This window comes from Mus musculus, chromosome 19 (genome assembly GCF_000001635.26).
Source record: "Mus musculus strain C57BL/6J chromosome 19, GRCm38.p6 C57BL/6J".
NCBI lineage: Eukaryota > Metazoa > Chordata > Mammalia > Rodentia > Muridae > Mus > Mus musculus.
The window spans coordinates 6,462,808-6,479,322 of NC_000085.6; the positions used below are offsets into that span (position 1 = coordinate 6,462,808).

At 51.3% G+C, this 16,515-nt stretch overlaps 1 protein-coding gene across 4 annotated transcripts in view; it reads left to right on the plus strand.

The window, feature by feature from the left end:
• The window catches only part of Nrxn2 (neurexin II), a 114,462-nt gene that overhangs the window by 44,052 nt on the left and 53,895 nt on the right, over positions 1–16,515 (plus strand). For 2 of the 4 annotated variants that reach the window (NM_001205234.2, NM_020253.4), the window contains exons 7-9: positions 1,017–1,040; positions 9,451–9,612; positions 10,511–10,949. In NM_001205234.2, coding sequence (NP_001192163.1) covers positions 1,017–1,040; positions 9,451–9,612; positions 10,511–10,949 — 625 coding nt within the window. Of the gene's footprint in view, positions 1–1,016; positions 1,062–9,450; positions 9,613–10,510; positions 10,950–16,515 lie in introns of all 4 variants that reach the window. The other 2 variants (NM_001369363.1, NM_001205235.2) reach the window with 2 other exon arrangements.

A 16,515-nucleotide genomic window follows, 5' to 3' on the forward strand; every position in this document is an offset into this window, starting at 1 on the left:
AAAAAAAAAACAATGGAAGGGGGAGCCCCTCTCCCCCAATGATCCCTGGGTCAGTTTGCCCATTCTCCGTCCCCAGGAAAAGCAGATACCCACGTCCCCTTCCATGCTGTCTTTGGACTCCAAATGAAATCGCCTCCTCTCCTTGCCAGTCCTGCGATTAGGGGCATTGCCCACTCTTCTCTTAACCTGCCAGCCAGCTGGCCTGTCACCAACCGGTTAACCCATTAACCCCACATGTCCACTGGTCAGCCAGTTGGCCAGCACCATTTCATTCCTCAGCCAGTTCTCTGGAAAGCCATCTGGGTGACCAGTCAGCCAACAAAGCCATCCATCCACTCCCAGTCAGAGGCCCACCCCTCCTCGACCCCATGCTCCCCCCTCCCTCCCTTAAGTCCCTAACACCTCAGCTGTAGGACCTACTAATCCTGCATACTGGGTCTGCTTCTTAACCCTGCCTCCCTCCCCCATTCTGTTGGAAACCCCCTACCCCCGTTGCCAACTCTGTGTGTGTTACTAACACGCTTATAACCCAGGGGACCAAGGGATGGGCAGGGCCAGGTGGGGCCAGGTATGAGTGAAAAACCGAACTAACTTTCTGTCTCATCTGCGGAATGTTGGCCATCTTTAAGTCTCCGCTTTCTCGGTCCAGTTTTTTTTTTCTGTTGTTGTTGTTGTTTTCTTCTTACTAACCAAGGTCTCTAACTGTTCCCCTTCTCTGCAGATGCCCTTCGGGAGGGGATGAGGGGGACGAGGAATCCAGAGGAGGGGCTGGGGAGGTTTTCGGAGAAGAGGGGTTTAATTTTGTGTGTGTGCGTTCTTCATTATGATTTTTCTTTGAACACCCTGTGGCGGGAGGGTTTGAACAAGCTGTATCTCCTCCCTCCGTGAGTTTCACAGTTGGTCATTTTATTTTTCTTTTTGTTCTTTTCTTTTGTCATCCTTGTTTCTTTTCTTTCTTTTTTTCTTTCTTTCTTTCTTTTTTTTTGACACCCCTTCCCTCCCCCTCTCCGGTGAAGCACGCAGGGATTGGACACGCTATGGTAAACAAACTGCATTATCTGGTAGATATCACTCTAATTGTCTTACCGTTTGGTTTGCCGTGGGTTTTTTAACTGTTCGATTCTCCCACTTTTGTTTCTCTCCTCACTTGGTTTTTGCTCCCCAACTGCTCTTCTTTTCTTTTTTCTTTTTCTTTTCTTTCCTTTTGTTCCAGGCAATCTTTAAATTTTACTTCTTCCTTTTTAGTTTCCCTCCTTACTTTTCTTTCCTTGTTTCTTTCTTTCTTTCCTTTTTTTAAAAATCCAAACTCAAATCCAAAAGAGAAATGGAAACCCAGGCCCCGCCCTGAGCTCCTGCGTCCTGGCAGTTCCTGGCCTGAGACCTGGGGCAGGCAGGCCCCACGCGCATGAGCTCCGGCTAGATCAGCCCTGTGCTGGACCAGCCCCATGCTGGACTATTTTCTGTTACTTTTTTCTGTTCTCTTCCCAGCTCCTTAGTTTTTTTGTTTTTGTTTTTGTTTTTGTTTTGTTTTTGTTTTTGTTTTTCTCTTTGATTTGGTTTCTTTCTTGGTCTCCTGAAAATCCATGGAAAACACCATCCCATGACACGCAATGCTACGCTCTGTCAGCTCCAGACAGGGGCCCCTCGAGTTGGGAAGAGGGCTGGGGCTGCCATCTCCAGTGACGGCCAGCTGGGCATGTTCCTCAAAGGGGTAGGAGGATGGCCTTGAGACCTCCTTCAATTTTCCAGTTCACACCAGTTTTGGGGCTGTCCTGTGCTGGCTGTCGCCCCCTACCTCCCAACCTCGAGGGTTCCCAGATCTGTCTCCCTCACATTCTGCACGGCATGAGTGGTCTTTTCCCCCCACCAGGGATAGCGTCCAGTCCCCCCACCGCTCTGCTGCTCTGACTAACACTGTGTTCCACACTGTCTTCCTCCCCCTTCAGCCCCATCCCTGTCTGTCCCCTGCTTCTCCTGCATGGCCTCTGACAGGGCTTGGCTTCCTTCCCTGTTGAAGGCCTGAGAAGAGGAGGCTCAGCAGGGATAGTGGGGCAGTCCTTGCCAAGCTCTTGTGTTTGGGTTGGGCTCGCTCCTGGTGAATGCTGTTGTGGGTGTCAGTGTAAAGGCAGCTGGTGTGTGTTGGTGTGTGGGTGTGACTGTGTGTAAATGTTGGTGTGATATTTAGGGGTGTTAGTGGGAAGCCATGCTGTGTTTTTGGGAGACTGCTGATTCTCTGCATGTTTAAGTGCTGGTGGGAATGGGGGCCGCAAGCTTGGATGGGTTCTGGGACCTGGTAAGGAGTCTGCATGGAGGCGGGCCGCTGGGGCTGGCTCTTCAGTGCAGGTGCAATGCCTGACAGGCAGCAAGACAGGGAGAGGGTTGGAAGGGCCTCCTCCTCCTCCTCTTCCTGCCTGCCTCAGAGTGTGTGCCCTCAGGCCCTGCAGTGTGAGATCCCTTGGGATTCCCTCATGCCTGCCCAATTCCGGCTCCACAGCAGCCGGTTAGTCATTGCCTATTAATAATGCAAAGTGATTGAACACCAGGCTGGGGACCCTGCAGATGGACGTGTCTGCTCTCATGGGGAGGGAGGGACTTGGGGCAGCTGCCTGGCTTGCCCAGCCTGCCAGGTCTGCCTGGCTGGAAGGCTAGGGAGCAGGGAGGTATCAAAGCTGGGCTGTCTAGCCTGAGAGCCCTTTATGCCCCTTACCAGGCTTCACCTCTGAAGCCGTGTCAATCAAGACTTTGCCGACACATTTGCATGTGTGTATGTTCCTTCACCCACAGAGGTTAGTATCCATGGCCAACCTAATACCTTGTGCAGGCTCTCTAGCTTCCCATGGTCCCGATGGCTCTTGCCCTGAGATCTGTGCTAGCGTTTCACAGGGGCTCTTCCTTAAGCCGCTGCTTGTGTGAGTTAGTTGCTACACACTGCACTGTTCTTGAGAACCTGCCAATATGAACTTTCTTTACTAGCTGACAAGATGGCTCACCTGGCTAAGATGCTTGCCACCAAGTCTGATGACCTGAGTTAGCTGATTGCTGGAACACACACACACCATACACACACACACACACATATACACATACACACACATATATAAATATGTGTGTATGTATATGTATGTATATATGTATATATATATGTCCATGTCTATATACATATACATATACATATACATATACATATACATATACATATACATATACATATACATATACATACCTACCTAGTAAAAACAAAAAGAGAACTTTCTCTTTATTGGACAGCCAACCTGTTACTCTGAGGACAGGGAGCCAAGATCAACCTAGGCGGGGCGGGGGTGGGGTGGGGCAAGTATCACTCCAGGATTAGGAGCCAAGAACCTTCATTCGAGTCTCCATGGTAAAATGCTCACCACAGGGCCCGGGCCAGAAAAGCTCAGTCCCCTGAGCTCCCGGCAGGCTGATGTGTGCCTGCCCGGCTTGTACAGCGGGTCTGCGTGAAGATCAATCAAAGCAAGTTCCGTACTCTAGAAAGGAATTATCATTTCATTAAGCTTAATAAAGTGCTGGGCAGTTCCCTCTGTCACCAGGCAGGGACCTCACGTGGAAAGTGGTCCCCTTCCTTAGCAGACCCCGAGGACTAGGCGTCTCTGGTTCCACTGAAGATCCTATTGCAATCCCTTGTTAGGAACCAGTCTTAAAATAACTTCCTGAAACCTCAGAATGCTTCAAGGATGTGTAGGAGAAGAAAGACAAAGGGCTCACCTCAGTTGGTCAGGAAGCCGGCAGCCCTGCCTGGCTTCAGGCGCTGATGAAGGATCTTCTAGTTTCTGAGCCTGCAAGGTCCACACTTCCTGCATTGTTGGCACAAGTAGGAGAACGAATCTGTTGCCTTGTGTGACCCCAGAAACCCCTCCAAACCTGCCTGAGGGTTTGTCTCATTTAGGTCCAGACTGAAGTTAAAAAAAAAAAAAAAAGGTTCTGAAGGTTCTGATTCTCAGGGTATCCCTGGTGGGTTTCATGGAGTTTTGTGTTTATTTTAACTCACTAGGTTTCTTAGTATGAGTGTTTCTCTTGGTGAGGAGATGGATGGAGAAAAGGCTTGCCCAGGTATCTCCACTGGTTGAGCCCCATCAGGCTGATGAATGCTGATTTGTAAATCTAATGTCGTTCGTGCATGCATTAGATCAGGGCCTCAAAATAGCTTTTGCATTTGGAGTTTCTTCAAAATTTTTTACATTAAAGTATCTATTTTTATTCTATATGTATAGGCATTTTGCCTGCTAGTATATATATATGTCCACAATTTGCATGTTTGGCATCCCAGGAGGCCAGAAGAGGGCGCCAGATCCCCTGGAAAGGGAGTTCCAGACAGTTGTGGGTGCTGGGAACTGAACCCTACCCTCTGTCAGAGTGACAAGTGCTCCTTACCACTGAGTCCTCTCTCCAGCTATCCTCCCCCTCCCCACTGAGTTCTCTCTCCAGCTATCCTCCCCCTCCCACTGAGTCATCTCTCCAGCTAGCCTCCCCTCCTACACACACCTTTGGAGAGAGGGTCTCTTTTTTCTAGCTCTGGCTGTTCTGACAATCACTGTTTAGACCAGGCTGGCCTTGAATTTACAGAGACTCCCTCTGGGTCTACCTCCCAAGTGCTGGGATTAAAGGCCACCATGCCTGGCTTCCTCTTTTTTTTCTTACATTTTTATGTATCTAACCTATTTGTGTGTATAGGGAGCATGCCACGGGGTGTGTGTGTGTGTGTGTGTGTGTGTGCGCGCGCGCACGTGCGCGCGCAGGTCAGAGACCAATTTGTAAGACTTGGTTTTCCTTTTCTAACACTTGGGTTTGGGATGAAGCTCAGGTTATCAGGTTTGGTGGCAGGCACGTTATCAGCTACCCCTCCTGGCCAACATTTTGAATTTCATTTGAACTTGATGATCCCTGCATTTTAGGCAGGAGGTTGAGTTTATCCCCACTTAGCAGCTGGGGAAGCTGGCACTTCCCTTTGTACTACAGAGGGCTTTATCACTTTCAGTTAACTCATCGATGCCCAGTCAGCTGGAAACAGATAGGAGGACCGAAAGTTATTAGGCCCTTTTAAAGAGGAGAGTCAGAATGGCAAGATTGTTCTGGGAGAACCTGGTATTTCCGACCTGAAGTCTTTCCCGAGTTCAGGACTCAACGGCAGGGCTGTAACTACTGCCTGTGCCCGAGGCTGTGCCCGAGACAACACTAGGTGAGCTTAGCAGGGCTTCGGTCTCCCTCCACCAGCAGCTGCTTCTCCCTGTTTGCCTCCCCACTTCTGCCCATCCCTCCTGAGGAGGATGCTGGGAACTCTTTTGTGGACTTAGTTATAACCACAATAAGCCTGTGGAGCCCTTGCAGCATATGATGACAGCAATGTGGTCTACCAGGAGACAAACAGCCCACTGGCTCAGTATAACTTACATTGTCACGGCTCAAGGAAGTCCACTCAGCCACCCACAAAGGATGGTAATAGCATCATGAGCTGTGATCATGCTAGGCCCCAGGAATGGCTCCCGCTGGTGGCATGAAAGTTCCTTTTGTCTTTAGCCTTTCTTTCTTGCTTTTTGGTTTTTCGAGACAGGGTTTCTCTGTATAGCCCTGGCTGTCCTGGAACTCACTTTGTAGATCAGGCTGGCCTCGAACTCAGAAATCTGACTGCCTCTGCCTCCCGAGTGCTGGGATTAAAGGCGTGCGCCACCACGGCCAGCGTCTTTAGCCTTTCTTCCTGGGGCACAGAGGGTATGGGACACTTGTTCCATGTGAGTACATTTGTGGTTAGGACTTGGATTCCCATCCCATCTGGCCTTCCTGCACTGAGGAAGAGGAGGGGCTGGCAGTTTCCCTTCAGCTCACAAGAGGCCCCTCGAGCCCTGTCCCTGTTCCTGGAGAGCATGGGCTGATGAGCCTAGCTCATCTGGGCAAACACTCCATTCACCCCCCGTGGCTTCCTCAGAACCCACCTTGTTGAGTGGGTTAATGTGGTGTGGTTTTAGATCCTCTGCTGTGTCTTGGGGACCTTGCTGTGGTCCTCAGGACTTTGTGGAGAGGAGCCTTCTAGGATGTGGTGTGTGTGTGTGTGTGTGTGTGTGTGTGTGTGTGTGTGTGTGTATGTGTATGTGTGTGGGCTGATGATCTGTGGTGGATGGCATAGGAGTGTGTGAGGAAGACGCTCAGGTCCCGTGGTGTTTCGTTCACTGTCAGTCCCTGAACATCTCCGACCCAGTGGTTGCTCGTCTGTCTCTCCTCGTCAGTGGAAGGAAGCTTCTTCCTGCACTCCACAGCTCTCTGGCCTCCATCTTTGCTCTTCCCCATCTCCCCTGCCCTGCACGCCTTCTCACCTACTGGCAGCTTTTCTCTGGCCTGCTTGGACAGTGCCTGCTCCTTCACGCTGTTCTTCTAACCTGCATGGGTCCCAAGCTGCAGTGGCTGTTCTGTGTGGCATGCTCTCCCTTCCTCCCCTCCTCCCCTGCTGGCCCCACCCCTTCCAGAAGCTTCATGGGGGGAGGGGTTGGGGGGCAGGGGCATCAAGAACCCCTGGGGTGGAGGGGGGCAGGGGAATTATTCCCCTGTTTCCTGCTTTTACTAACGAACCTGCCATTTTTGTGTCTGGACTGATTTGTCTGAGGGAACAGTGGGTTTACTAATCTAAGTCACCTCCCTCCCTGCCTTCCCCAGACACCTTCCTCCAGTCCCTCTATCTCCACTTCCTCTCCACCCACTGCCTTGTCCTCTTCTCTTCCCTCACTGTCTCCCCAACCACCTGGCCAGTCCCTTCCTCAGCAAACTCTCTGTGTGCCCTGCCTCCTGCTAGCCTGTCCCCAGCCATAGGCCATGAGGGGGAGATTAAAATCATCCCCCCCCCCAGCGCCCTCCATGACTGATCTGAGTACAGATACCAGGCAAGTTGAGATTCAGCCCAGCCTGGAAGGGGATCAGGAGGGTGTCTTGGGCTTCCACAGTCTGCTTTAAGTCAGATCCTTCTAATTCAGATAGGGTCAAGGAAGGGCAACCTTGACCTTGGGAAACGCAGTGGGATGAAGAGATCCCATAGCATGAGGGAGATTCCCGGATGCTACCCTGGCTTCAGAGGCCAAGGAGGGGAGACTTCCTGGGGTACTCTGGAACCAGGAGAGAAAGGGTGGCAGCAGTGCTGAGCATGCTCACTTGTGGGAGTCGCTCTCGCCAGTCGTAGGCTGCTGGGAGTTAGGTTTTTAGCTAGAGACCCAGCACTAGGTCATGTGGCAACTTGATGTAGCCTTTTCACGACCTTGTGTGTGTCCCCTGAGCTGGGCTGAGGTTAGTGGGGTTTCCGGGGACATGTTAAGCCATGTTTGCTGGCAGCCTGTTTGGGCTGAGCCCACTTAGGCTCAGGAACTGAATGGCAGCCCAGTTCAGTGTTTTAAGACAGCAGCAGGGGACCTGGAGGAAGAGAGTATAGCCACATTGCCCTAGAGAGAGTCACTCACCTGCCTCACCTTCCCTGACATTCCCAACCCTTCCATTCTGATTTCTTCTTCCTTTCTCCCCTCCCCTCTGCCTTGTCTAATCTCTAACCTCGGTTGCATGTTTTTGTGACTAACCTCTCTAACCCTTCCCCTTTACCCAAACCCCTCTTCCTAGATTCAGGACAAGGTGGAGGGGAGAAGAAATACATAATCATGACCAATGCTCCCCTCAAAACAAGACTCAAAAGTATTCAAACTGCCCCCTCCCAAGATACCCGTCCCTCCTGTCCTTGAACCCAGTTCTTCTAGCACAAGGTTTGATGGTTCACAGGAGGTTGCTTCTTCAGTCTGCACCCTGCTCAACCCCACCCTGTTCACCACGAGGCTCTAGCCAAGCACGGGGAGGGGCACTTTTGGGTCCCCCTGCTCTTAGGAGTTCTAACCCACCCTCTGACAACAGAATACTGAAGACCAGGAGCTGGAAAATGGCTGGTAGCCTATGCTGCGGACTAGAGTAGGGGACATGGTAGTGTGTGACTCGCAGGCCCTTACCTTATTACTTTACCTGGAAATGCAGCACTTCTAAAGCATCTTTGGGGAACAAGAAGGGCTCCAGGATGCAGCCTGTGGAAGTGCAGGGTGGGTTTGCCCTGAACCAGGTCCTAACCAGGCCTCCCTGACTCCTAAGCCACAGCTCCCTTGCCTCCTCCCCCTCCAGCCTTGCCGTGAGTGAAGCCTCCCCGAGCTCTTCTGGGGACGAAACCTTGCAGGGACCAGGTGAACATTTGCCGATTACCCCAAAGGTAACGTGTGCCTTCACCAGCGCCCAGGCCCTCTCTGAGCACCAGGCACACCTTGCTCTGTTTTTGGCTCCTTGCCTTCTATATGAATTCTCCACCCTGGGAAGGGGTTTCCTTAGGTTGGCCCGGGCCTCACGGCCTCACGGCCTCACGTTCCTAAGGGTAGAACAGCAAGGGTGGGATCTACAGAGAAGGATGAAGGTGACCTGGGAAACGGCACAGGGCTGTTCCCTTTGGAAGCAAACTGGTGACTCTCCCAGATGTATAATCTCAGCCCAGGAGAGCAGGAGGTGAGAGGCCGAAGGTCAAGGCCAGCTTAGGCTCTAGAGCAACAACTTTTTTTAATGACTCAAAATACCAGGATACCTTTGATCTTGAGTGGCAAAGGTAAAAGTCAGCCCTGATAGGAGTCATACAACTCCTGTCCTAAGACTAGCAGGTTAAGCCGGGCGTGGTGGCGCACGCCTTTAATCCCAGCACTCGGGAGGCAGAGGCAGGTGGATTTCTGAGTTCGAGGCCAGCCTGGTCTACAAAGTGAGTTGCAGGACAGCCAGGGCTACACAGAGAGACCCTGTCTCGAAAAACCAAAAACCAAAAAAAAAAAAAAAAAGACTAGCAGGTTAACTGGTCCTCTCCGTCCTGCTATCTCTGCTGTTCCCCCAGCCAAGGCTGCAAGAACATAGCGCCAAGCAGAGGGGCTGCAAGTGAGACTCAGCACTGCTACCCAGGAAGGAAGGAAGGAAGGGCAGGGAAGGGCAGGGAAGGGCTCTTCTCCCTCGGAAAGGCTGGGAAGCTACACACGTGGCCACAGTGCTCTGTTGAGACAAAGTTGAGAGTGCAGCTTCCTCTCCCCACCTCTCTGGTGGGAAGGTTCCCTAGTGCAGAGCATCCCCCTGGACTTGCTTCTTCAGCCCATCATGGTGAGTGCCCTGTGCCACCTTCAGGTTCTCACCTGCAGGGCTTGGGCCATGGGTTGTGCAGGGCAGGCCTTAACCCTGAAACCATCAAATCTCGGGCTGTTTCCTCTTCCCTCTTCCTCCTCTCCACCCCACTGTTCCGCCTCCAAGACAAGCAGACATAAAAATGGGGGTCCCCCTCCCCCACTGCCCCCTGGTCCCTCCCTTGCCCGCCTGTGGCTCTTCCCTGGGTGTTGATGTCGGTTGTCTCCTGTCTCTCCCCCTCCTCGGGCTGGGCAGGTGACCATCTCGGTGGACGGGATCCTGACCACCACAGGCTACACGCAGGAGGATTACACCATGCTGGGCTCTGATGACTTCTTCTACATTGGGGGCAGCCCCAACACAGCCGACCTGCCTGGCTCACCTGTCAGCAACAACTTCATGGGCTGCCTCAAGGACGTGAGTAGGGCTGTGGTTGGCCAGCCTGCCCTGTGATTTAGTCTGCCCTGGCCTCTGTCCCTTGTGAGTCTCTGGTGGGATGTGACTCTTCTTTAAAGCCTGAAGCTATTGACTCACGTGGAGGGGAGTCACCCCTTTCTGTTTCTTTGGCCTTGAAACTCCCTCTCCTCGGAGGCTTTTCAGAGCTGAGGTCCACAGGGAAGGCTGCAGGCCAAAGCACGTGTCTTCACGTGTCTTCAAATGTCTGTCTTCAGGCACATGTCTTTCCCTCACTGGCTCTGTTGGCCAAGTCATTCCACCTCGTGGGTTGTCTGATGTGTAGATGAAGGGTGGTTTCCTATGTCAGTCTCTGTACAGAACATAGACAGGAGTTAACCCATTAGAAGAGAGCAGGCAGGTCAGGGACATCAGCGGACAGACGCCTGCCCAGCACACATGCCCCCATGGGTTCTATCAGCACACTACAACTGAGCGTGGTAGTGCACACATGCGATCTCAGTGTGTGGGAGGTGGAGGCAGGCAGACAAACTCAAGGTCGTCCTTAGCTATTCAGTGAGTTTGAAGCTATCCTAAGCTTCCTGAGACTCAGACTCAGGAAATAGTGACGGTAGCAACAGTGGCCCGCCTTTTTGTCATTGTGAATGACAGTTGAGCTGGACCCAGGAGCCCACAGAAGGAGCTTCCTGGCCAGTGTGGGGCTGGAAGACCGGAGAGAGGCAGCGAGGGGACTGTATAGCTTGAGAACAGAGGCCTGAGCCCTATGGGCTGATGGTGCTGAGCTTGGGACTGCTGGGATGGGTGGGTGTCGATGGACCATGGTAGCCAGGGAGGGAGACCCTTGGTAGTCAGACCCAAGGCTGCTTCCGCTTCCTTACCCAGACCCCTCTCCTCCATACAGGTGGTCTACAAGAATAATGACTTCAAGCTGGAGCTGTCCCGACTGGCTAAGGAAGGGGACCCGAAGATGAAGCTGCAGGGGGATTTGTCTTTCCGTTGTGAGGATGTGGCTGCCTTGGACCCTGTGACCTTTGAGAGTCCTGAGGCCTTTGTCGCACTGCCCCGCTGGAGCGCCAAGCGCACTGGTTCCATCTCCCTGGACTTCAGAACCACTGAGCCCAATGGGTTGTTGCTCTTCAGCCAGGGCCGGCGGGCTGGGGCCGGGGTAGGCAGTCACAGTTCTACCCAGAGGGCCGACTACTTTGCCATGGAGCTGTTGGATGGCTACCTCTACCTTCTGCTGGACATGGGCTCCGGGGGCATCAAGCTGCGGGCGTCTAGCCGCAAGGTCAATGATGGTGAATGGTGCCACGTGGACTTCCAGAGGGACGGGCGCAAAGGTCAGGAGGCCTCTGGACCTTCCCTTCCCCTGGCCACTCTTTTCTGCCTGCCCACCCTCTAGAGCTTTCACCCCCTGCTCCTAGTCTCCTCTCCCAGTTTTCCCTTGGCCCCTCTGTCATGGAGCTTGGAGAGCTGGCAGAAGGCGCAGGGACCTGGATTCATACTCTACTCCTCCTTATTTGTGACAGGAACAGTCACGCAAGGTCACTGTGGATGGGAGAGAGCAAGACTAGAAACACTGACATCACACCTAATGTAGAGATGTCGCAAAGCCAGGAGCGGTGGCTCATGCCTGCAATCCCAGCATCCGGGAGGCAAAGGCAGGAGGAGCACCATAAATCTGAGGGCATTTTGGACTATGCAGTGAGGTCCAGACCAGCTGGGGCGGCATAGTGAGGAGACATCGTCTCAAAACAAAGCAAAGTGGTTCTCCAGCCACCGATCCCTTCTATCCAGAGTCATGTTTCTTTCACTTAACAGGAAGCAGCTATCCCTCACTGTCTGGAAGGACTGCTCCTAGGACCCCCAAAGACACCAAAACCCACGGTGCTCAAGTTCCTCATAAAAGACGGTGCCGTGTTGTGTATCACCTGTACACATCCTCCTGGATAACTTGTTATCCCTAGGGTCCTCAAAATGCCTAATGGAACGTAGATGCTGGGACTGGGGCTAGCACAATGCCTAGGCTCCAGGCAAGGTGGGGCTCTCCTGTAATCCCAGTACTAGGGAGGTAGAGGCAGGAAGATCAAGAGTTCAAGGTCACATCCGGGTACATACAGGATTTGAGGCTAGCTTTGGCGAGAGAGAGAGAGAGAGAGAGAGAGAGAGAGAGAGAGAGAGAGAGAGAGAGAGAGAGAGAGAGAAAGAGAAAGAGAGAGAGAAACATAAGGCTATATAATAGTTACATTGTAGTTTTATGGTGGTCGCTATTAAATTGGTTGGTGAATAAGGACCAGCAGTATCTGTATGTGTTTAGTACAGACAGTTCGTTCCTTAAGTATCTCCATCCACGTTTGTTGGCTGAATGCGGAGCCAGAGTACACAGAAGCTGCCTGGTTTTCTGAGCGCTAGCTGTGGACTGACAGACCGCCCACCTCGTTCTGGCCACCACAGATGCAGTGAATAGGTCACCACCTGCCTGGCCATGAGGGTTCCAAATCGAGAGAACAGCTGGCGGGCTGTAACTAGCCAGTCCTCACCCTGTGTAGCTCCCAGGGTCGGCTGACATCGGATGAATTCAGAGTGGCTATGCGCGACTTTTTAGAACTTCTGTTGCTCTGGCCACTGCCTCCTCCTCCTTCCCTTTCGGCCTCCCGCTCTCAGGCTCTTGTTTTCCGCCTGCTAATTCCTGTGTGCTTGCCTCCATCTTGTTGAACCCAAGAAAGAGAATTGATACAAATGAGGCCTGACACATTATCCAATTTAAGTGCTTATCAACGTCAACTAAATTTTCTCATTCCAGCAGCCATCACCACTGCTGGCCTGCGAGTCAGCAGTGACCTCCTCTGCTCACTGCCTGGGAGGAGGGGACTGCCAGGCACCCAGAAGTGAGGCCATGCCATCATTTCCTCCCCCTACCCCCACCGCTCTCCCTTCCCCCCACTGCCCAGAGAGCCAGAGAAAACCATGAGAAAGGACTTTAGCTCTTGGCTCTGCCTCGTGACAGCACTGTGGGTCTTTGCTGACAGTCTCTAGGGTTCCTCACAGGTGGTCAGCGACCCATCCAGGAACTTGGGGTAGCTGTTTCAACCTTCCCTTGTTTTTCCTGCATCCCCACACCCCAGTGCTGACAACTGAAGCCTGCTCCTGCTGAGCCCCACCCCAGATTCCTTCTTCCTGTTTTTGTAATTTTTCAGTTGTGTTTTATATGTTGCTCTTGTGCCAGGCATATGTGTGGAGGTCCGAGGGCATTCTGGGAGCTGGTTCTGGCCTTCCACTTTTTGAGAAAGGATCTTTCTTGTTTCTGCTGCTTCCCTCTGTAGCCTGGGCTAGCTGGCTTCTTGGCGATTGCCTGTCTCCATCTCTCATCTGACCATAGGGAGACTGGGGTCTTGGCCCCACGCTGCACGTCTTCTTTTCTGTGGGTTCAGGGGATACAGCTTGGGTTCTCTACCTTGCATAGCCAGCACCTTGCACACTGGCCTGACTCTGGGGTCCTCCCACATTGCCTTGCTTTTGTTTCTTTTTGAAACTGTGGCAAATCGCACGTCACACACATTTCTAGTCTTCGTCATTACTCATGATTAGGGCTCTGACTACACTCAAGTCTCTGCACAGCCCTCACCAACGTCCAGGTGCAGTTTCCCCATCTTCCCACACTGAAGTCTCTGTTAAACATAAGCTCTCCTCTCCCTGTCCCCAGCCTCTGGCCACCATCTCTGTTTGAACTACTCTGGGACTTTAGATGAGTGACGACACACAGTACTACTTCATGTGTTCGCGTACATGCTTGCGTGTGTGTGGAGGCACACATATGTGGGTGCACACATGCATGTGCAGATCCAAGGCTGATGGCAGAAACCAGCCACTCCGTTCACTGAAGTAAGGTCTCTCAATCAAACCCAGAGCTCACAGATTTGGCCAGCCAGCTTGCTAGGGGATCTCTCTCTCTCTTTTCCTGTTAAACATTTAAACATTTTTTTATTAGATATTTATTTACATTTCAAATGTTAAACCTTTTCCTGGTTTCCCCTCCGAAAAACCTTCCTCCATTCTCTCCCCTAGGGGATCTCTTGTCTCTGCCTTCTAAGGTTGATATTATAGGTGGGCCAGCACACCCACCTGGCATTTCTGTGGTTTCTGGGGATTTGAACTCTGAGCTTCATACTTAAGCAGCAAACATATTAACCACGAACCATCTCCCCAGCTTCTCCTTTTCCTCCCTCCCCTCTCCCTCCCCCTCCCTTTCTTCTTTCCACTCAACACAGAGTCTCACACATAGTCCAGTCTAACTTTGGAATAACTTTGGAGTGGAGATCCTGTTGTCTTGGCCTTCCAGAGGATTAGGGTAACAGGCATGCGCCACTATATCCTATCTGTATATTTGACTTCTTTATTTTAATGACTTATTTGTTTTACTTTGCATGCATTGGTATTTTGCCTGCACATATATCTTAGGGTGTCGGATCCCCTGAACCTGGAGTTACAGACAATTGTGAGCTGTCATGTGGGTGCTAGGAATTGACAGAAGTCCCCTGGAAGAGGAGCCAGTTCTTTTAACTGCCGAGCCATCTCTCCAGCCCCTATATTTGTCTTCTTATGCCTGGCTGTTTCAGTGAGTAGAGTGTCTTTCAAGGTTCATCTGTGTTGTAGTGTGAGTCAGAACTCCCTTCCTCTCAATGCTGAATAACAGTGCCATGCCCACATCTTGTTTACCTTTTCTTCTGTCAAGGAATGAGTCAGGTGGCTCCTATTCCATACTGGGGAGCGACTCTGGAGCAGGGGTCAGAGTTCCTTTCAGTTCCTTCCTTCTTCCTCTCAGCACTCAGCTCGTGCTGACTCCTGTTCCAGCCAAAAGACGGGTCACGGCAGGCTCTGGGGACTCTGGCCATAAACAGTGAGATAGGCCATCACAGGGGCCACTTTTGGGATCCTGTTAGGAGAGGGACCCAGCAGCAGGACCCTGAGGAAGGTGATGCCTTGTCATGAGAGAACAGGTTTGGGGCCACGGTATTGAAGGGACCCTAGGGCTGGTGGCATGGCTCAGCAGGTAAAGGCTCTTAGTGGTCAGGCCTGATGACTCTGACTCTGACTCTCTCTCTCTCTCTCTCTCTCTCTCTCTCTCTCTCTCTCTCTCTCGTGTGCACGCACGCGCATGGAAACAGCTCAGTATGCTCTGAGGATGAGAGTTCGGTTACCAGCACCCACATCTGGAGGCTTACAAACACCTGTAATTTCAGATCCAGGGATCAAACTCCTTTTGCCTTTATAGGCATGTACATACACATGCACATAGTAAATAATAAAACAATAATTTAAACAACAACTTGGAGTTGCGGATGACCTACGCAACATGGTGGCTCACATCCCTACATACATGCAGGCACACGCACATATACACATAATTAAAAATAAAGTATATTTAAACAAACAAACATAAAACAGTGAGCCGGGTGTGGTGGCGCACGCCTTTAATGCCAGCACTCAGGAGGCAGAGGCAGGCAGATTTCTGAGTTCAAGGCCAGCTTGGTCTACAAAGTGAGTTCCAGGACAGCCAGGGCTACACAGAGAAACCCTGTCTCAAAAAACCAAACCAAACCAAAACCAAAACCAAAAAAACAAAACAAAAAAAAAAAAACAAAAACAAAAACATAAAACATAAAACAGTGCAAGGGAGCCTGGGGCCTGGGAGTGCATCTCCCGTCTTTGGGTCAGTAAGGTTTTGCGGGAGGAACTGGCTTCTAGTGGGAGCTGTGTCTGTAGAGGGGTTCTGCCCCTCCTATTTGTTCCCACCCTGTCTTTGTGTTCATATCCAGCCTCCAAGCCCCTCCCTCTCGAGATCCCTGCCATATCCGCGTCCACGATGCTCAGTGGCTCCTTGCAAGCGGTGCTTTTATTTCATTGTTTTACACAGCATCTCACTGTGTGGTCAGGCTGGCCTCAGACCTGCAGCAGTCATCCTGTCTCTGCCTTCTGAGTGTCGGGATCACAGGTGTGAACCACCGTACCTGGCTGCTGCTGCATAGCCGCTGCCACTGCCACCTCCTCCTCCTCTTCCTCCTCCTCCTCCTCCTCCTCTCTTATTCTTCTAAGAGTTTGTCAAAATCTAAAAAGAGAAAACATCGAGTAAAAATTTTCAGCTTTCAGGTATAGTGGGACTTGCCCTTAATCCCAGCATCTGGGAGAGAAGTGGCTAGAGCTCTGTGAGTTCAAGGCCAGCCTGGTCTACAGAGTGGGTTATAGGCCAGTCAGAGCTGCACAGCAATACCCTGTCTCAGTGTATATATTGAGGTTGCTCAGAGGTCTAGAGTGTGCACTGGTCTTGTAGAAACTTGTTTTCCTACACCCCCCCTTGGTGAGTCACAACTGCCTGTAGCTCCTGGAATCTAATGACAAGTCTGCCTTCTGTGAGTATCTGCACTCACAAGTGCATACTGCCACGAAGACGTATATGTGTGTGTGTGAGTGTATGTATGTATGTGTATATATATATATATATATATATATATATATATATATATATATATATATGTGTGTGTGTGTGTGTGTGTGTGTGTGTGTGTGTGTGTGTGTGTGTGTGTGTGTATGCATAATTTAGAATATCTTTAGACCAGGCATGCCTTTAATCCTAGCACTATGAGGAGGAGACAGTTTCATGCAGCCAAGGCTATAGAATGAGACCCTATCTCAAGAAAAAAAATCTTTTAACAAATATGAACAAGCTAGACACAATGGTGCAAGCCTATGATCTCAGCACTTGGAAGATGAAGTAGGTGGCCAAGAGGCTCAGGGTCATCTTTGGTTACATAAAACCATTCTGAGATGCATGGTACCCTGATTAAAAAGACAACCACCTCCCCCCAAAATCCTGAATCAGCACAAACAACACCACACACAGGCACACAC